The sequence below is a fragment of the Pempheris klunzingeri genome, chromosome 8 (assembly GCF_042242105.1).
Source record: "Pempheris klunzingeri isolate RE-2024b chromosome 8, fPemKlu1.hap1, whole genome shotgun sequence".
Taxonomy (NCBI): domain Eukaryota; kingdom Metazoa; phylum Chordata; class Actinopteri; order Acropomatiformes; family Pempheridae; genus Pempheris; species Pempheris klunzingeri.
In genome coordinates, this window is record NC_092019.1 from 15,314,327 (window position 1) to 15,336,317 (window position 21,991).

At 42.7% G+C, this 21,991-nt stretch overlaps 1 protein-coding gene across 1 annotated transcript in view; it reads left to right on the forward strand.

Annotated features, from left to right (window-relative positions):
• Positions 1-21,032, forward strand: part of galnt1 (UDP-N-acetyl-alpha-D-galactosamine:polypeptide N-acetylgalactosaminyltransferase 1) — a 44,748-nt gene extending 23,716 nt beyond the window's left edge. The window contains exons 3-14 of the mRNA XM_070835209.1: positions 4,870-5,009; positions 5,105-5,273; positions 11,209-11,375; positions 11,955-12,082; positions 12,187-12,266; positions 12,669-12,839; positions 14,935-15,052; positions 15,401-15,581; positions 17,125-17,264; positions 17,519-17,617; positions 17,805-17,939; positions 18,623-21,032. Of these exons, the coding sequence (XP_070691310.1) occupies positions 4,871-5,009; positions 5,105-5,273; positions 11,209-11,375; positions 11,955-12,082; positions 12,187-12,266; positions 12,669-12,839; positions 14,935-15,052; positions 15,401-15,581; positions 17,125-17,264; positions 17,519-17,617; positions 17,805-17,939; positions 18,623-18,769 (1,674 nt within the window). The 5' untranslated portion in view covers position 4,870 and the 3' untranslated portion in view covers positions 18,770-21,032. The remainder of the gene's footprint in view (positions 1-4,869; positions 5,010-5,104; positions 5,274-11,208; positions 11,376-11,954; positions 12,083-12,186; positions 12,267-12,668; positions 12,840-14,934; positions 15,053-15,400; positions 15,582-17,124; positions 17,265-17,518; positions 17,618-17,804; positions 17,940-18,622) is intronic.
• Positions 21,033-21,991: the final 959 nt, after the last annotated feature.

Genomic DNA, 21,991 nt, shown 5'->3' on the forward strand with positions numbered 1-21,991 from the left:
AGGCATGGCTGAAAGACAATAATGGGGTTGTGTGTGCGCATGCATTTAGTCAATGTACATGCATATAAATTGTCTCTGCTACTGCTTGGAGCGCTGCTGTCTACTTCTTTTACATTCGCTGTGATCAAATAGCATTCAGGGAAACCAGCTGACATCTCTCTGACAGCATTTTGACAAGACTTTGTGAGCAAGAATATATTCGTGTGTGTTTCTGTGATGGAGTGCCTCGACGTTGGTGTCTGTCTCCGCCTGAGTGCGCCGTTCTGTGTCTGGCATATGTGCCTAGCTCTGCCTATGCGTCAGGAAAGCTGAAAAAAGGAGATATGTCCAAGTTTCTGCTGTGATATCAGGTTGTGTCATGTTAACTTTGTGGAGGTCAAGTGAGGCCGGTACAATCCAGGAGCGGCAGAAAGCAGAGAGCAGGAGACTGGATTTCAGGCTTCTCACTGGTCCTGGAATTTCAAGAATTTTGAGAGGAGTGATCCAAATAGTGAGACAAGCAATTTAATGAATTCTTTGAGGATATCCGGGAGGATCTGTGAGTTTTCCAAACAGTTACTCTAAAGGAATATACCAGAATGGGTTTTTATAACATTTAACATGTTTATTTTGTTTCATGTTTGTTCAGCAGTTTACTCCAACAGCAGTCTGGTGTAACTGTGATGTGAAACTGAAACTGGCTTTGAGTTTTATGTGAATCAGGGATGTGGTTGGAACCCTGAAAATGGAAAAAAAGAGAGTAGATGTAAAAAAAAAAGCAGCAAGGATGAAAACTATAAGACACATTTACATATCATAAAGCACGGCATATTGTAATTGCACCCAGCTGTCATTCATGCGTTCTGTCTACACTTATGACGCTAAGAGTAACACCTATGTGTGAACCAGAGCTACAGTCAGTGGTGTGAACATGCTGTGCTTTTTTTGTGAATAGATTATTACAACTCAATTGGATTTCAGTAGCTCAAAGTGCTCTGCAAATGTGGTGTTATTGAAATAGTAGTAAAATAAATGAGCACAGTAAACACTCGGGTTGCAACTAACAAATATTTTCATGATTTAATCCATTTGTTGTTTGCACTGTAAAATTTCAGAAAATCCTTTCTTTGTCTTATATGATAGTAAACGTAATATATTTGTTAGTAATTCAAAGAAAAGCAGCAATTTCTCACAATTGGGAAGCTGGAACCGATGAATGTTCTGTGTTTTTGGGATTAGGCAATGAAAATCAAAATAGTGGCGGATTAGGTTTCTGTCAATCAGATTGAGTTATCAAATCAAAAAAGTGTTTTTCAGTGTTTCTGAGGCTGTGTAAGAGAAAGCTCCAGAAGTGAGGCATAGGGAATCTAAATGCTGATGAAGTTAAAAAGGCTCTTCCTGTAGGTGCCAGGCCACTAACAGACTTGTAAACCAAGTGTTGTTGTTGTTGTTGTTGTCTCTTTTCTGGCTGCTCCCTTCCGGGGTCGCCACAGCGGATGATCAGCTTGTAGATTTTGGCATTAGTTTTTTTACACCGGATGCCCTTCCTGACGCAACCCTCGCCCATTTTTGGTAGCCGGGACTGGGAGGGAGTCGAACCCGAGTTCCCCAGGCCTCCCCATGGCATGCGCAATTATCCACTGCGCTACTGGCCGGGTACTTGTGAACCAAGTGTCATTTTAAATTTGATTCAATCTATCGCTGAGTGCCAGTTTTAAACTGATGTGACAAAATGCACTTTCATTAACCTTGGTACCCTTTTTGCAGTAATTTCATTAGTTTGAGTGAATTATTTATCTACAGGTGGTTTCTTTGTACCAGTTTATTTGTATCAGCCTGAGAGAGAAAATCTTGAAAGGTAACAAAACTCAAATGTATGGCATGACAAGCTTGACAACTGCTTTGAAATGTAAGTCTCCAGTCAGGGCTAGCTTTGTGTCGTAGAGTAATTGGTAAGCAGTAATTTTTATCAAACTGCAGCAGTTGGCATGACACCAATGCTCATTGGTATTGACCATTTGTTGCAGCCCTTATTTCTCATTGTGGGCAGTTATTACAATTTGTATGACTCTAGTAGCCATTTGTGGCAGGGCTCCATTCAGTATTATGGGAGAACTTAATGGTCCTGTGTTTATTTCTGCCCAGCATGAACATACAGTTGTGTTTAAAAAAGTGAGTAAAGCTCAAAATCCTTATAATAGCTTTTATTTCCATACACGCAAATGCATCGGGAACACTGCACATTCTATTCTAAATCAAAACTTTATTAACTCAAAGATTTATCAAATTTGTTATTACTTTACAGAAAGTGAAGAAAAAGGAATATTAGGCTGTTCAAAAAAATAGCAGTGTCTGCATTTCTCTTTACAAACTCAAACATTTACTGTATAAACTGAAAAATGCTTGAAGCTTTCCTGTGAATCACTGAACTAATATTTAGTTGTATAACCACTGTTTCTGAGAACTGCTTCACATCTGTGTTGCATGGAGTCGACCAACTTCTGGCACCTGTGAACAGATACTCCAGCCCAGGATGATTGGACTACATTCCACAATTCCTCTGCATTTCTTGGTTTTGCCTCAGAAACAGCATTTTTGATGTCACCCCACAAGTTTTCTCTTGTATTAAGGTCCGGGGATTGGGCTGGCCACTCCGTAACGTTAATCTTGTTGGTCTGGAACCAAGATGCTGCTCGCTTAGTGGTATGTTTGGGGTCGTTGTCTTGTTGAAACACCCATTTCAAGGGCATTTCCTCTTCGGCATAAGGCACCATGACCTCTTTAAGTATTTTGATGTATTCTGATCCATGGTGCCTGGCATGCGATAAATACACCCGACACCATAGTATGAGAAACATCCCCATATCATGATGCTTGCTTCACTGTCTTCACAGTGTACTGTGGCTTGAATTCAGTGTTTGGGTGTCGTCTGACAAATTGTCTGCGGCCCCTAGACCCAAAAAGAACAATCTTGCTTTCATCAGTCCACAAAATGCTGCGCCATTTCTCTTTAGGCCAGTCGAAGTGTTCTTTGGCAAATTGTAACCTCTTCAGCACATGTTTTTGCAACAATGGGACTGCCGATAGTTTGGCTTCCCATAGGCGTCTTCTAATTGTTACAGTGCTCACAGGTAACTTTAGACCTTTAGATCTCCCTGGAGCTGATCATTGGCTGAGTCTTTGCCATTTTGGCTATTCTTCAATCCATTCGAATGGTAGTTTTCCATTTTCTTACACGTCTTTCTGGTTTTGGTTGCCATTTTTAAGTATTTGAGATCATTTCAGCTGAGCAGCCTATCATTTTCTGCACTTCTTTATATGTTTTCCCCTCTCCAATCAACTTTTTGATTAAAGTATGCTGTTCTTCTGAACAATGTCTGGAAAGACCCATTTTACTCAGATTTTCAGAGAGAAATGCACTATAATCAGCATGTACAACAATTTGCTGCCTTCTTCCTTAAAAAGGGCCACCACTGTTTTTTCACAGAATGAATGATCTCACTAATTGAACTCCACACTGCTATTATTTTGAACATGCCCCTTTCAATTAATGATTCAATTATACAGAATCAGCAGCATGCATGTCATGACTGTTCGGTCTGTTGGTTTTCTATTACTCTACTACACCTACTAGTAAATTATTCGCCATGTAGAAATATAATTTCTACCAAAAACAGTGATTGATCAGGTTAGTGATGTTGGACTGCTATTATTTTGAACACAACTATATATGTTGGTGTGGATTTTATGTTATCCATCCATACATCCATACATACATAAAGTGGTAGCTGTAACAGGTCAGACTACCACAATGTCATGATGTTGAAATGAATTGGCTCCACAGGCACAAAACTCTGAGAAAAGACAAACTTTGAGAGAACAGACAGATCTTCACTCTTGTTTTCTGCTGTGCACGGCACTTTGTGCTACCAGAATCCGATCGGGTGGAATTTAGAAAAGCCACTCTGCAGTTCTCCATCCTCGGTGGCTGCGAAGCAAAGCTAAACTAAGCTATGCTAAGCTAGCTATGCACAAACACCTCCCCTCCTCCCCGGGGGCACGAAAGAAATCACTGTGGCCAAATTAATTTTCTCCCTTCTGCTTGTGCTGCTGCAACCTGCAGGATCACTGAGGCAGAGAATCAGCCAAAGAGAGGAGAGATGGTGCTGGGGGAGAGAAGGGAAGGGGAGCAGAGGAATTTTAATGTGGCTGTGTCTGTCTCTTGCTGCCTGCTAAAGAAAAGCAATTACTATCACAGCTCCTCTCTCTCTGATCTGTGTGTGTGTGTGGGTGTGTGTGAGTGTGTATCTGACTGCTCTCTAGCACACAGGGATTTGGTATGTTAAATGTATAAATGGTAGACCGGCTTGTACACTGCAGGGTGTTTAGGAACTCTGTTTTCACGTGAAATTTGAAATCAGCTAAAGGGTTGCTTAGATACCGCGTAACATCCTCTCCAAAACACAAATGTCAGTGTTTACTGTGCTTATAATGGAGCCAGACACTAATCTGACCGCTAAACTTTTACAAATGCCCTCATAGATTTACTCTTTTTCTGCTGGAGTGATGAGAGACAGAAATCTAACAATGCACAGCGTTCATTTTGAGTCTCTCTCTGAGTGTGAAGGTGACCATTTGGAGAGGCGCTGATAAACAGCCGACAGATAAGAGCCGAGAGTCAGACAGACAGTCAAGACAGACAGACAGGCGGAGGGACAAGTGAAAGCACTGAGAACTTGTAGAGTCGTTTGAAGGGTGTAAGAAATAAAAGAGGGATGTCCGCTGCTTTGGAAAAGCCTGTGATTGTGTGTGCAGCTCAGGACTCACCATCACTCCTCAGCTCAGCCAGAGCTTTAATTTTTCTCTCTTACTCTCTCAATGCATTTTTAGGATGAGGAGGTTCGCCTACTGTAAGGTGGTCTTGGCCACCTCTCTGGTGTGGGTGATGTTGGACATGTTCATTCTGCTCTACTTCAGCGAGTGCAACAAGTGTGACGACAAAAAGGAGAGGGGACTGCCCGGGAGAGACGGTGAGTGTGGATGGCAACGCATGTAGATGTGATCACATAAAAACACTCTTCTAGCAGCAGCTGAGCGTGTTTGTATGGGTGTGTATCTGCTTCAGACACGCTGGCCAGGCCGCGGGACGGACCCGGTGAAGGTGGGAAGCCTGTGGTGATCCCGAAGGAGAACCAGGAGAAGATGAAGGAGATGTTTAAGATCAACCAGTTCAACCTCATGGCCTCTGAGATGATTGCCCTGAATAGGTCGCTGCCCGATGTCCGCCTGGAAGGGTGAGCAGCCTCCCTGCAGCTAATAATCTGTCCTGTTACCAACCAAGTGTTTGACTAAAGGACAATATGTATATACAGTATATGAATACATTTTAGAAACAGTCAGAAAGAAAGATGGATTGAAGACATAAGAAACTATGTAAATCATAAAAAATCAGAAAGACTATATTTAAGGTAAAAGTATATGAATGTATGCTTTACGAAGTAATTTAAACAGAGACTCAGACAGACAGTGAATTAGACAATGTGTGGTCGCCTCCATGAATCCATGGACACCTGAACTTCCTGAGAAACAGTCAGTGTGTCCCAGTTCCATCCCATATACTGATTGCAACAAATGCTGTCATCGTCTGCTGACCTGTAGTTTTGAAAGATAAAAATCAACATGTTTTATGCTAACAGAAAATTATACAATATGTGTAGCCATCTAAGTCCTGCTACGATTTTGAAGTACCACTGCCACGCAGACAGCAGAACACTTCCCAAAGATTTAGTAGTTGCTTTTTGGGGGGGGTTGTCCACAAAGCTGTTTATTGGAGATTCTCCAGCTGTGAGCAGCTCCTCCATTTTCCCTGTGCAGTATATTTTGGTATGATACAGTCCATGGGCAGCGCACTCAAGGATCAGCTGTTTCTGCTTTCACAGCAGTTAAACCGGACTCTGGTTTGTTTACCTGTTAAGTCTAAACAACCAGACTGAAAGGATGATTGCAGATCTGTGATTTTTACATGATTTTAAAAGCTTATCTTATGATACATAATCTGTGTCAGTGATTTATACACTGATGGAAATCGTTTGTTAACATTTATGTGTATCAGCACGTGAGTGTGTGGAATTCCCCAGATCAGTCAGACAGCCAAAAGCAGTTTAAAATGTTGTGTGTTGTTGGCTATGTTATTCAACAGTGATCCCAGGAGTGATAGACACCTCTTTTTATAATGTGATGGAATTGCAGTCTTAACTGTTACAACAGAGAACATAAATGAACACATAAGAAGCATGAAAGTACAGCATGAACTGCTGTCAGGCCCTGCATTGAGATTTCCCCATGTGATGACGCAGGATGACAATGACCAAAACCATCCAATGAATCAGTGTGTTAACACTATAGAGTCAGAACCTGCTTGGAGTTGGTGGGTAGTTTGGAATTAGGACACAGCTTGTGTCCAGCCAGTGTTTTTATGTGGTGATCTCATGCTTCAATAGCGAGTGTTACTAAAAGGTCCATCTAATAAAGTAATGACAGATTTCTCAACACTCCCACCCTGCTGCCTGTCCTATCAAATCAAACTGCCTTTCTCTCTATTATTAACAGCCCATTGGTTCACCCTAAAGATTGATCCCTCACTGTCGTGTTGCAACACGAAATACATCACATTAATAAAGCAATGATACCATTTCATCAGACCTTGAAGCACATTGAACTCTCATAAGCCTACTGCCTTGGAGTTTTACTAAAATGTCAAGAAAATCAAGACTAACCAAGAAGAAAAATTGCAGTCATTTTTTAAGGATAATGTTTAAAAGGTAGACAGTTTTATGCTGCCCCTTTTTTTTTTTTTCAATTTTGCTTCAGTAATACTAGGTTATACCTGCAATTCCTTCCCCTCTACAATGAAGAGTTTAGTGTTACTTAAGTGTCTGTCAGTGCCAGTGGCTGCAGGTTGTTCAGTCTTCAGACAGGCAGAGAGGCAGTCAGAGCTGCAGACAGGCGTGCAACCAGCCAGCAGCTTGGAAGATATGTCAAGGTTAGTTCAAGCAGGTGGAAACCAGCTCGTCCTCCCATCCCCCCTTTGCTCCTTTTTTGCGCATCAGTAGAGGAACATGCATAGATCAGGAATGAAGGTTTTTAGGGAGATAGACAGAGAGACTGACTGACAGGCAGGGGCACATGCACACTAGACAGCCAGGAAAGAAAGAGGACATTGATCCGTGAAATGGGTTTTAGTCTTTGAGCGGGGGTTGATTACTAGGTGTGTTTTCACTCAGCCTTTTCTCCGTCTATCTGCTTTTCCAATTAGGAGATAAGACAGAGTCAATATCAAGCAAGGCAATGCGTCTGTGTGTGTGTAGGCGTGTGTTTGTGTTTATTTGTATGCGAGTGTGTGTGTGTGTGGATCGGCAGGTTTGGGGAAACTCTGTGAATGAATTCATCATAGTCAAGCAGGTCGCCATTAGCTGAAACTCTGAAGCGGAAACTCACTGATGGTTTATTTTCATTATTGTCAGCAGTGCAGTGGAAAAAAAGAAACAGGAGAGGACAGGTCATTCTGACATCACAGTTAAGCCTGTGTGTGTGTTAATGCCTGTGTTTGTATTTTTGAGTCTGTATGTTGAGTTGGAGTACGTACATGTGATTGGGTGGAGCTGTATATGAAAACACTTTCCATGACCACACCTTTCAGAAAACTTTGCATGCTCTCATTTTTTTAGATTCTGACTGCAATGAAGAATGCGAGTGTGTGAGTGTGTGTGTGTGAGTGGGTTAATGTTGCAAGAGTGATGCTGTTAAATCAGAACCAGTCTGCCCACCCATCCTAACTCTCCCCACAATCCACTGGCTGGAGAAACAGCCTGTAACTCATTACCCTGCTTTGCTGTTGCCAAATGTTGCTCCAGCAGCCTGCCTGTTTTAATACACAGTGCTCACAACCACTCCTCAGTTTTTAAGATCCACATCATGTCACACACAGACATGCGTTTGCCTTCGTGTGCCAACACATGTTGGTTTACGGGACACACAGAGGGCTTGTCTCCACAGTAAAGATCATGTCTGAAAAGCGGCAAGTCTTGGATGTTCTGTTTGTGTTTGTGAATCCGAGAGAAAAACACAAGCTGACGTCTATAAAAGCTGAAAGACTCCAAGGGTGTCTCTGTTTTTACAGTGAATCATCTTGTGCGCTCATCAGCCCTTCTTCCTTGCAGAGAGTGTGAGCGTGCACACATGAACACCACAAACTGAGAATCACTGTGTGTGTCATTTAACATGCTCCAGAGGCAGCTGCAGGATGGAGTGTATTCTTGACCTCCTCCTCTCCTCCGTTGCCGTTACATTCCTTCTGTCAGAATCGGCAGCGGAGAGAGAGAGAGGAAGCATTCCAGCACTTGGATGATCTCAGGGAGCGAGGGAGTTATGAAGATGGAGGAAAGAGAGATCATGTTCCATTTGGCTAATGTGAGAGTCGAATTTGTCAGAGGAAGGAAGTCACAGGCTGGTTTCAGTTTTGTCGTCATTGGATGACAGTTTGAGCAGCTCACTGAGTGTCTCATGAGGAAGCAGTTTGACCGTTTAACGTCAGAGAGCTTGGACGCTGGTGTCACGGCAGGCTGCAGGGTTTCTTGACCTACCGAAGTGTGCCTGTCTCCTTTGACTCCTTTAACTTTTGCTCTCCATTAAAACCGATATGTGCCTAATTAGTTTTTTTAATCGGAGAGTAACATTTAACACGCATTCGGGATTTGATGATATTTTCTGCCATCTGTGCAAATCAATCCATCTGTAATATGTGTATTATTCCCAATGATTTTCCAGAAAATTAACAGTTGATTTTGGTTGGGGAGATGACTATGAAAGTCTTTTATGTCTTGAAAAGGCAAATAGCATGAAACAGACTTCTGAAAAGCCCTGGCAAATAGCAATTTATTTTCTTTTAGACACTTTGGGTTATTTAGAGATGTCTTTTATACATAACGTTTGCAGTGTTTGAATGTGCGATGTTCTGTGCAGCATCTCCCGTTGTCTGTTTACTATAAAGCTGAAATAAAACTAGCAAAATTATCATCAGTCACTTTAGTAGTACCTGCAAATTGGAAGATTCTGTTTCTTGCAAACCCATAATGGATTTAGTTGCCGCAGAAATTAAAGTATTTTCTCAATGCAAATTAGGAGTTGGTGGTATGGATACAGTCTTATGTCAACGTATAATATGTAACCATAGGTATGCTTTGGAAAGTGCTCAGGTGTAATATTAACTATGCAAACTTTGTACCTAATGGCCTAAACAATGCAAACCCTGCAGTTTGGTCATTTAAAACTGTGTTTCTCAGGGAATACTGCAGAGAGCTACTCCAGTACGTCCTGTCACACAGTCCTTCACTAATATTCATCGTCTCTTGTCTCCACTCATGCATGACCTCTCCTAGACTACATCCCTCTGTGCCTCTCAGTAGTGGTTTTTACACAGAAACCCTGCATTATTGCCCTAATTTTTACACTGAACCAAGCATTCAGGAAGCAATAGAGGCGTGACAGGCGTACAAGTGTAACACAACAGCATCGGACAGCAGGTCTAGAGAACAGAAACACTTTTTTTTAAACATACACTACTCACAAAAAGTTAGGGATATTCGGCTTTCAGGTGAAATTTCAGAATGAACCTAAAATGCATTCTAACCTTTCCAGGTGAACTTAATGTGACCTTCTCTAAACCTTTGAATGCACATGTCCAACTGTTCAGTGTTTCAGTTCTTTTTGCAGAAGTTGCTGTTCTCTAACAAGAAGCTTAACAGAAAAATTCACAACAGGTTTGATCCATGAATCGACCAATACATTTCCTGCTTCAGTTAGAATTGGTATTTAAACAGTCCTCCTCATCAAGCTGTTCACATTCTGACATCATGAGACCAAGACGACACCTAATAATTGATCAACAGCACCTCGCCATTGCGAGGCTTCAAACAGGAAGTCCTCAGACGGAAGTTTTCACTGAGCTTAGAGGGTCACAGAGTGTCATCAGGAGGTTGTAACAGTGATACAGAGAGACTGGAAGAGTCACAGAAAGGAGAGGAGTGGACGTCCTTTGGCCACATCCCAATTTATTGAGGCACCGAAAATTTTTTGTTGTGGTATACCTACCACTGTTGTTAGATTTTCTTTCAATAAATTGTTTAAGATGAATAAAATGACCATTGCATGGTTAAATGCCCTACTTTCATGATACATTATCATTGTAGCATTAACTTTTTACATTTTCCATATATTTCACCTGAAAGTCGAATATCCCTAACTTTTTGTGAGTAGTGTATGTCAATACGGCTCAGTTACTACCTCCACTGCCGGTTTAAGGGTGAAGCAACAATACTCCCCTATTCTGTGTTCATATGTTTTACACAGACAGTGAGGCAGAATAACAGCACAACAATCCCGCCCCCGAACCACTTAACGACATGTGTAAAAAGAGCTAATAAGAGAGGTTGTGTGTGTGTGTGTGATCTTTGCTGCTATGATAATGATTCGCAGTCTAATTAGCATCACTAATCAACTGTCATCACGCCAACCTGCTATTTCTGTTTGTCTGTCTTTCTCTGTCTAAATTTGGGGATATACGCTTGGCTGCTCACTCATTACTCATCCTCAGTGTTCTTCGTTTGAAGTCGATAAAATGATTTATGATTATGATTAGGACATTTTGCGAGGCCATAAATGATGATCTGATTAATGCAGCAATTCCATGACTGACTAATGCAGTTTAGTTGATGTTTGAGTCCCAGCACTTTCCCTCATGTTCAGCCCTCTCCTCCGTAGACTCACTTTATCTGCAGCTCTCTCTCTCTGTCTCTGTAGCAGTCTCTTACAATCAGACAGAGGCTGGACTGTGATGTCTCTACTACTAGAGTGTTTTTCTCTTTTTTCGCTCTGCCTCTGTCAGTCCAGTTTTCTCTGTGTTCAAAGCTTTCAACTTCACTTAATGCACATGCAGTTGTCTTTGTGTTACCATGTCTGTGTTGATTCTGATGCAATTCGCACACTTCCTCTTGTTGTACCATGTGAAGTTTTTTTTGGTTGTGTTAACAGTGTGTTGTCTGTTTGGAATGACTGGAAATTTGCTTTGTATTTGTAGTTGGATTAATTATGTTTCTATTTTTCCACATTGAAAGCAGTTTTTTTTTTCAACCTTAAAGATTTTATTCTGATTGTTTGGTTTTCTCTTTGTAGGTGCAAGAACAAGTTATACCCTGATAATCTCCCTCGTACCAGCGTGGTGATTGTATTTCACAATGAGGCGTGGAGCACCTTGCTGCGAACTGTCCACTCCGTCATCGACCGCTCTCCACACACACTGCTGGAGGAGATTGTCCTGGTGGACGACGCTAGCGAGAGAGGTATACACACACACATTGCAGATAATTCCTTCAGTGTTAGTGCCTCTTGTTCAAGGCTTAGCCTATTTTTTAGAGCTACTGTATGATTTTGCCGTGTGTGTGTGTATGTGTGTGTAGCTGTGTTTGTGCATGTGTATGAGAGTGTGTGTCTGCACTGGTGCCCAGCAGCCAGTCAGCATATATGGGCTGTGTGTGCCACTCCACCCTGTGCAATGCTGCTAATCCCTGTTTGGGGGAGATTAGGTCTTTAATTCGCCAGCCGCCGGGATTACACTCTGTTATTACCCTCAATCCCCCCCAGCCGCCACCACACAGCATCATTTCACCCTATGGGACCTCAGGTTGGACTTTGCAAGTCAGAGGGTGTGTGTGGTGGGGGTATCCAGGGAGGAAGGTAGAAGGGATGTCGGCAGGCATGCTAAGGCGTATTCACACAAAATAAATAGTCTGGAGGAGTAGCTCCTAATTCTGCTTCTGCTGTGTGTGTGTGTGTGTGTGTGTGTGTGTTTTGTCTGTCTTGTGTGTGGGTTTATGTGTGTTTCTAATTTTTTTTTCTTTGCATGTACGTGTTTGTTTAAGATTTCCTAAAGCGGCCGTTGGAGCAGTATGTTAGAAGACTGGAGGTCCCTGTCAGAGTGGTGAGGATGGAGCAGCGCTCTGGACTTATCCGTGCTCGCCTCAAGGGAGCGTCCCTCTCCACTGGCCAGGTGTGTGCACATGCACATACATGACATCCACCACCCAGTCACCTGCTCTCTATATAGTGTGTGTGCTGTTGGGTTTGTGTAATGTTTTCTCTCCCTGTTTCTAGGTCATAACCTTTCTGGATGCTCATTGTGAATGCACAACAGGGTGGCTCGAGCCTCTTCTCGCCCGCATCAAGCAAGACAAGTAAGACACACACGCACACACACAAGATGCACACACAATTGGCAAGCATAAAAAAATCAATAAACTATTGTTGAGCCTGCAGGGGGCTTGCCCTTGTGTTTATTTGAAGCTTAATTACTCATTCACTGCTAACTGCTTCCTGCAAGCAGGTGTTCACATTTTCACACCAACACACCGCATACACAACACATAGGGCATAAGAAGGTGCAATGAGTGATAGCTGATGGGAAGTCACAGCATGGTACGCTGTTGCAAATGCATTTGCTCCTGGAGGTGCCACATCTTGCAGCTCTGCACCTAGTCGTAAGGGATGACCACCCAAGGTTATGAACAGCGGGCTGACGGATGTGTGCGCAGTGGTGTGTTTGCATGCTTGTGCTGATGTGTTTGTGTTTGCTGTAGGAAAACGGTGGTGTGCCCCATCATCGACGTGATCAGTGATGATACGTTCGAGTACATGGCAGGATCCGACATGACGTACGGGGGCTTCAACTGGAAGCTCAACTTCCGCTGGTACCCTGTACCCCAGAGAGAGATGGACCGCCGCAAAGGAGATCGTACGCTGCCTGTCAGGTGGGTGATACAGCGGAAAGGAACCTTTAAAATCAGACGATCTGGATTCGAATTCCCTATTTGAAGTATCTTTCAGCTTGTTGTTTAATCTCTACCAGCTCCGGGGCTGCCTTTGTGCAGCTGACCCTGTTGGGTCAAGTGAAAAGAGAATTTGCCCACAGGGACAAAATTGAATCATTAGTAAAATACCACATGAATCATACACACTAACTCAGTCAGTCAGCTGTTTAAAATAACTTGGATCTTACGAGCTTTAGCGTTGCCGATAGGCATTCACAATTGATGTGTGCAGAGTAATCAGACTTCACCGTTTAATTTCCACAGTTAATAATTATGTTCCTAAGGCAGAAATACTGGAAAAATAGATTTGAGAATAGAACTTTCCTCTGTTGCCAAAGTCACGATGTTTATGTAAGACTCTGTGTAATTCTGGCCCTTGTATCATTTCTTGTATGAAGCTCTTCATTTTGGTGGGCCACGGCCTTGGAACTAAAAGCAGGAGCTTATTTCTGCCTGTCTATCATCTCTTCTTCCTGCTCTTGTTTCTAAGCATGTTTGTTGCCATTATCCAAGGTCAAACACACAATATATCTTATGTAACACTCTGTGCCCCTGTTTTTAGTTGTTTTTCACAGCTCTGCGTGACAAAAGTTTCCTAAGGGTATCTTGTAAGTGGCCTAAAAAAACAAAAATGGGTTGTAGTGTCAGGGCAGCAAATTAAGAGGTACTTTACACTAATGACATGATTTACATAAACCCTGTTCTGTCACAAAGTAGTTTTACATTATTGAGAAGGCTTGAAGGCCTTTGCACAGAGCCAAGTTTTCAGAATATAAAGCCTGTGTAATAGGTTTCAGTCAAGCACCAATATAGCTGACTTGGTGTTGAGTTGGGAATCACAGCTACAGGTCTGTTACAGGAGCCTCATAGAGTGACGTTAAGGAGGAAACCTCAACAGCTAAAGTGGTTGTTATGGGCTCAGCTACCGTGTAATTTACAGTACTGTGCAAAAGACTGAGGTCACTTGGAAAGTTTCTCTTTACAGCCATTAGGCAGAAAAAACATGACAAGTATTCAAGTTCTAAAGAAGACTTGTGAAAAATCCTCAGAACACATTAAATCATCTTGTGCCAATTAGATGCTGTAAATCCTCCAGACAGAATTCACCACAGGATCACCTGAACATATGCCATGGAGGAATATAATCCAGTTTTACATTGTTGGTACAAACCACTGGCCTGTATTCATAATTACACAGTTACTTTTTGACTTTAGTAGTGTTTGTGTTTACATCACAACATCACAGCATGGGTTCGGCAATAAACATTGTTTTTAATGTGAATCTTTCTAAGCGATGCTCTAAGTAACCACCTTTAATTAGATTAATTATTATTTTGCGCTGCGATGCACAACCCAAGGATTCCCACAAATTAGTAGGTTTTGTTTGTTTTACTGTTTGTGTCTTGTACAAACAGTAATTTAATTGTAAGCTGAAGAGTTTCGAGAGCTTTGATATGTTTGTTTAATAAAAAGCTTGTATCTATTTTTGATGTCGCCACAATTCACCTCTTTGTTGAGGTTCTGCTGTTTTTATTTGTGATTGTTAAACAACATCTGTGTGTTGTTCAACAAGCTTGTATTTGTGGTGCTCATTATTTCCCAATTTCAGCCAAGTGCTGCAAACAAACCATTACCCTGTGTGCTCTCAGGATGTGTTTCATCTGTGTTTGTCCATTTGTATGCAAGGCGTGCATCGTGTGTTGGTAAGTGAAGTTGGATGACCAATTAAAGCAAAAACAAGCAGTAAGGAAAATAAGCTGGATCTACTTACTGTACAAAGGAGGAAACTATTCTGCGGAGGGGGGAGAAATGGGGGAGAGGTTCGAGGTCATTAAACAGTGACACAAGCAACAGAGAAGAGAGCAGAAAAACAGAATGAAAAAACAGGAAAACCACAGAGAACAGGGGGTGAGGGCAGTGAAATATAAAACTGTGATGGGATCTGTAGATACAGCGTGACCTTTAGAAAGCAGGACTTCAGTGAATTAAGTGGCACCTCGCTCTTAATTTACTCTGCTCTCCTGTCCCTCTCCAGGACTCCCACCATGGCAGGCGGCTTGTTCTCTATAGACAGAGACTATTTCCAGGAGATCGGCACGTATGACGCAGGCATGGACATCTGGGGTGGAGAGAACCTGGAAATCTCTTTCAGAGTGAGTGAACACACCCGCTGCCATTTGACATGACTGTATTCTTCCATGCACTGGCAGGCATTCAGGAGCGTCTGCTCGGGTTCAGAAACACACACATGCACGCCGCACTTGTGAGTTTGACTTCTCTGACCAAATTGTTGACTTGGCTAATACTTTGTCAGACGTCACCCTGACTGGCATTCAATCAAACTTATTCAGTCTGTCACAACACAGACAGGAGCAGTCTGCGTAAACCATCTCCCAGCAGAGTTCACTGGTCAGCCTCTGCTCATCCGGTGATCAGGCCTCACTCTGTGTCTGCTCTACACAGTACGCTGGATATGTGTTGATGAGGCTTGTGTTTCACAGATTTGGCAGTGCGGTGGGACTCTAGAGATTGTCACATGCTCTCACGTGGGTCACGTGTTCAGAAAGGCAACGCCCTACACGTTTCCTGGAGGAACGGGACAGATCATCAACAAAAACAACCGTCGCCTGGCAGAAGTCTGGATGGACGAATTTAAAAACTTCTTCTATATCATCTCTCCTGGTGAGTAGGCCTGTGTGTGCCTGCGTGTGCCTGTGTGGGGGATTGTGTGTGAGTATGTGGGGGATTGTGTGGGATTGTGTGTGCTTGTGCTCATGCAAGTATGCATGTATGTGCTCATGTGTGGAGGTTAATCTCTGTGGCAGTTGTGATCTGTCCATTAACCCAGTGACAGTGTGATATTGCAGTAGTGACCCAGCAGTGCGGCACGGGGGGCGGCGAGTAATTTCACGCTACTAAGCATCTATTGACTCACACAAACACACACACACACAAAAACTGGTAAAGGAGAAACAACCAAAAGTGAAGCATAAATCCTTAAATTGAGAATATTTTTAGATGTGAAGCGCCTCTCAGAACTGGCTTGGAGCTCACTCATAAACTCATTCGCTCACTTTTGTTCAGCAGGCTGCAGATTCTCCACAAGGGGGAGCGTTTTTGTTGCTGTCAGACCAGTTCTAAACCTGCCAAATCTGCCTCACATGCAGTGCAGGAAAGTAGTAGCAGCAGTCTAGACCTGCAGATCTAGAAACGTTGATGTCGCCACCTACAGGCAAAGAAAACAACAGCTGCTGCAGTTTTAACACTCACCACAGAAGACGTTAGCAGTAGCGGTGGTTTGTAGCAGTTAGCATAATGTTGTCAATAGCGGAAAGTCATGCAAGTCAGCTGACAACAATCTTTATGGCTTGTTGCCATTTTTGCAGCCATTTTCTCTATGGCACATGTAGATGTCGTCCCAGTTAATGCTGTCCACAAAGCTCTGATTGGCTCTGCTGTTCTTCCACCTGGAGAAACACAACACTAGATGGCTTCAAATCACTAAAACAAGACAGAGCAATTCTGGGGCCAGGAACCAGGCTTCACAACACGTTAGAGTGCCTGTTTCCTGCTCCTCCAGGAGTCAGGAGAGCTGCTCTGTAGTTTGACTCTGCACCTGCCATAAAAGATGGAGCATTCCTCATGTGCAATTCGAGGCAAACCAGCACACTTTGTGTTTAGAATTTACTGAGCAAACATGTATCATCACTGACATTATGACGAAGAAGTGGATTATCCTGCAAGACTCAAATGTTTGTGTGTGTTTTTTTATTTTGTTTATGTATTTTATTGTACTTTTTTCTCCTGAAACTACTCTTTTGGAAACTAGTCTATAAAGGTTTGATTTTCAACAGACAGATTTGTCACTTCAACATTCTTTTTCATACCTATTTGGTGTGCAGATCTCTCTGTCTCAGTTTTTCAGGTACTTCACCATCAGACAATTGAGCTCTGTATTTCAGTGATATTCGGTCTGCGTTTGGTTCCTTCAGATCAATGTGTGGCCTTCTGTTTTACCATTGACACACTTAAAATAATGCATACATGGATTAATTTAACAGCCTTTCAACAAACACTGGACTGTATGAACGTAGTTTGCTGCCATAGTTACCTAGCTTCATGTTGTTAATGTTTTGTGTGCTTGTCTGTGTGTGTAAATGTGTCTATATATGTGTGTGTGTGTGTGTGTGTGTGTGTGTGTGTGTGTGTGTGTGTGAATGTCCAGGTGTGACCAAAGTGGACTACGGTGACATCACGTCTCGCACAGCTTTGAGACAAAAGCTTCAATGTAAACCCTTCAGTTGGTACTTGGAGAATGTCTACCCTGACTCCCAGATCCCCAGGCACTATTACTCCCTGGGAGAGGTACGCCCATTTTCTATTTTCTCACACACACACACACACACACACACACACACACACAAAATACCTGACTCACAAAATTTTAGATGTTGGCATTCACTGTAAGACAGACACACACAGATGAATCTGTGATTCACTGCCTTTAGCCTGCAGTCCAAGCAGACACTATGAATCTGAACCTGTTGGAATCGAAGGGTGTGGTTTTATGTTCAGGTTAAGTGTGTTGCTTAATGTGGTTTCCGTGTGTGTATGCTCAGATCCGTAACGTGGAGACCAACCAGTGCCTGGACAACATGGCCCGCAAGGAGAATGAGAGAGTCGGCATTTTCAACTGCCACGGCATGGGCGGCAACCAGGTAAACAACAGCATAAAGAAACAAACACTGACACAAAATAAGAAAAAGGGGTAAACGGTGTTAGCCATTGATACTACGGTCAATTTAGGCATCATAAAAGGGAGAGAAGTGGGAGTACGAATCCTTAAGATGAAAAAGATGGAAAAGATTTGTTGTAACATCTGGAATCTGTTTGTGTGATGTGCAGGTTTTCTCCTACACGGCCAATAAGGAGATCAGGACAGACGACTTGTGTCTAGACGTGTCCAAGCTAAATGGACCCGTCATGATGCTTAAGTGTCATCACCTCAAAGGCAACCAGCTCTGGGAGTACGACCCTGTGGTGAGTGGAAGAAATGATGAAATTGCACATTGCAGTTATGTGTGAGGAAAGAATTACTGCACTGATGCAAGTGCAACAGTAAATGTCCACATAGTAACACACACACACAGTTCTCCTACAGGTTCAGAAATCTGTGTAGTAAAATTAGTGTAAATAAAAAAAACAATGAAACCGCTTAAACAGAAAACATGTTTTTGTCAATTTTCACTGCAAAATAGTCTGAACCAGTTTTCACTTCAATTTTATTTCTCCTCACATCCAAAAGTTTAAGTGTCCTGTTGCTGATTATAGACTTTTAACAAAGAAAATACGTAATTTGTAATCTGAAATCTTGTTTTTCTTTTTAGTTTTTATTAAGAAATGAAAAGGAACGCAGGTTTTGTTTAAAATGAAAATAATAGGCCCAGTTTATTCCCACATACCAGCTGTCACTTGAGTTCGTGGGATATTTATTGTCTACAGTTTTAGGTGATATATCCTCATTAACACGTTACCCAACTCAGCCACAACATGCCTCACAGCGAGAGCTACACCAAAACCAAATTGAGCCTAAGAATTAAAAAAAGAAGAATTTTGAATTTTAAAATGTGAGGTATCCTGTGCACAGATGTTCAAATGAACCAGTCGAAACCCTGACTTGCATGCTCTCACACACTCTCCCCCCGTGTTCCCCTGCTGTGCAGAAGCTGACCCTGGTCCACGTCAACAGTAACCAGTGTCTGGACAAGGCCAGCGAGGAGGACAGCCAGGTGCCCAGCGTCAGAGACTGCACACACACACGCTCCCAACAGTGGCTACTCCGCAACGTCACACTACCAGAGGTCTTCTGACCACACTCCACACACTCTCAAACACACACACTCACACACACAGCGGCCCAGAGTAAGCAATCAGGTGAACAGACAGTGTTTATTAAAATTGGGCTCCAGGCAAAGAAAGACTTCCCGTGAGGGGATTCGGGAAAAGAGGAGGACGGATTGGACGGTACTACCTCTGCCAGACATCAGAGGGAGGAGTGTGTTTGACCCTCCTCAGAGCGAGAAGAGAGGAAAGACTCCCACCAGGAGACGATGGCTGTTGTTTTTATGTTTGTTTTTGTTTTTTTAAAGAGATTTTAACTGCGGAGAGTGACTCGCTCCTGGGCGTGAACATGAGACTGTCTGCTGGAGTCGAGCTTCTGCACTCACAGCTTCCCTGGACAAAGAAGTCCACCCCTCAACTCATCACTTAACGTTTACTGACTGCCTCTTATGAGAGAGTGTGTGCACTCATGTGTGTGTGTGTGTGTGTGTGTGTGTGTGTGTGTGTGTATTCTGAGATGAATGTATGTTTTGAGAAGGCGGCTGAATTCCTTGTTGATTTCTGTTTTTTTTCCATTTGTTTTTTTTAATTTAATTTTATAATGGATTTTGAAAATGAACTATCATGAAGAAGGGTGTGTGTGTGTGTGTGTGTGTGTGTGTGTGTGTGTGTGTGTGTGTGTGTGTGTGTGTGTGTGTGTGTGTGTGTGTGTGTGTGTGTGTGTGTGTGTGTGTGTGTGTGTGTGTGTGTGTGTGTGAGAGACTGTCATGCGTGCCTGACTCAGAGCCCCTCCTACAGTCCAGCAGCAGTGTATGTCTCCCTCTGGTGTTACTCCTCAGCATTTCATCCTACAGACTGAAGCCTCCTAGCTGAGGATTTTCCAAGGGACTGCACTTAAAAAAACGAGAGGACCGAACATGAGGATCCGACGTCTGCCATTGGCAGAGATCTAGAGATAGAGAAATATGATGTTTGTGATATCTTGAGATTTCTATGTCCAGTTTTTACATGGTTTTGTCTGTTTCTACAGTCCTGTGAGAGTGCCACAGAGCAGTAACCCTAGTCTGTCTGTTTGTCTGTCGTCTTTAAAGATGTTTAACATAGAGCTAACACACACAGAAACACTCACACACTCACACACACACACAGACAGAGGACTCTGCATATGTAACTGATGTTCACTGCCTAATGTAGTGTTAAACCATAGGGAACTCTCCCATAAGGCACTACATAGCCACACACGCACATCCTGTATACAAATAGAAAAAAGGCTGCGCCGGCCTGATAATTTAATCCATTTTCTCATATCTTCTTCTCAATGACCTCTTTAAAAATGCACTCCAAGGGCTTCTTTCCTCCAGTGGAGTGTGTGGATGGCTGCCTGTGTGTGTGTGTGTGTGGATGGCTGCGTGTGTGCGTGTGTGCGCATCTTCAGTACTAATCCCAGTCCATCAGCTCCCTGTTTGCTAGAACAAACAGCTCTCAGATTCCTCGCTGTTGGACAGCCACAGCCCGTAGCGTAGACTGACGGTAGATCAGCGTATCCCTGCGTCCGTTGTACAAAAGAGCAAAAGCTGCTTTTATTTTCTAAACAGAACTGAGTCTCTGCACTCTCCTGAGGACGTATCTACAGCAGGAAAGGAAGCCTGGAAAGAAGTTTTTAGAATATCAGAGATGTGACTGAGGTGAGTTAGAAGTGAGACATAATCAGGGACTGAATAATAATTGTGGAGAGCTGAAGGGAGTGAAGGGTTGAACTGTGGATTACAAAGAGCGCAGCAGCAGACATATCTTAATCCATAACTACATATCTCACTTTGCAAACTCACCGGCAGTATTTCACTATTCATATCTCAGTGAGCCGGACGGCTTAACAGTTACATCAGTGTGTCATTCTCATTTCAACCATCACGCTTTCTTTATTCTTTTTTTTTTTCCCTCTGTGCTTCTATCACTCCTGCGGCTGCTAGTCAGGGCAGAAGTGGTGATTTCATAAAGGTTTTTAACCATTTCGGCTTCCTCCAGTGGAGGAGGGGTTTACACATAGGACACGTCACAGGTTCATCTTTGTTGTGGGCATGGTGGCGAGAGGAGGCCGTCGACTGGTTTCATGTCTGAAGTGAAGCGAGTGACTGTGTGCTGAAGATGTGAAAGTTTTTTGGATTGTGAGACAGACGGAGGGTAACGATTGTTCTGATTTTTGGGGGACGAGGGGGGGAGGGTTTGAGGTTAACTGATATGTCCAGGCTTCCACACTGAGCTGATCCAAATGTAGAAAATAAAGGTGAAAAAGTTTACAGAACAATATGAGGAAAATGTTGATTTCTGTCTCTTTTTGTCTGCGCACACACACACACTTTTAAAACACACTTTTTTAAGCCAGTTTGGATGTTTGAGTGTAAAAAAGCGACTTATCTGCCAATGTTCTTTTTCTCCATAAACAAATAAGGATTGTTTGAATATTGAGTTTATTATTGACCTTGGGAAAACAGCTGTTGAACAAACACTCTGCATTGTTTACATCCATTTTTACTGTCTTGCAGTCTTCCTCTTTGTCACCTCAGACGTCAAACGTTCAGCTTTTAACAGAAAGAGGAAGATGATTTGGGGTGTGAGATGTGACCAGTGTGGCATGATGCACCCATGGATGTTACATGATTATAACATCTCTTACCTCCCTGCAGTGGGAGGCACATTGCTCAAGAAGAGGTGACTCTGGACAGAAACAAGATAACTGTGGAAATGTGACTCTTCTGTCTTTTTAATAAACACGACAGCGCAGTGTGAAGGTAATAGAGCCAGACAGCAGACTCCCTACAAGCTTTGTGGAGAGTGGATTATTCAAACTGCTTGACTTGATCTGTTGAATTATTCATTTGTCAGGATTAGACCCACCAGGGCCGTCAGGAAGACGTATTAGACAACAGTGTTTTGCATACACAGCTTTAATAAAAGATGATTCTCTGCTTCTGTTTTCTGAAAGCATCTCCCCTACAGTAAATGAGATATTGGGATGTTTTCATATTAATGCGGCGTCTTGATACAGATTATAATTCTAGGTGAGATTTTGTTTCTCCAATTTGCATTGTTCTCATATTTAGTGGTCAAAAAGGCAGAGAACTCAGACGTCAAAGTGTCCTGAGTTCCTCTGAAGCCTCTTCATCCACAGTGAGGAATAATCTGCCCTGTAGATCCGAGAAGAGCCGCCTTCAGGGAGACGACGCTCTCTGTTCGTCTCTGTAAATGAAATG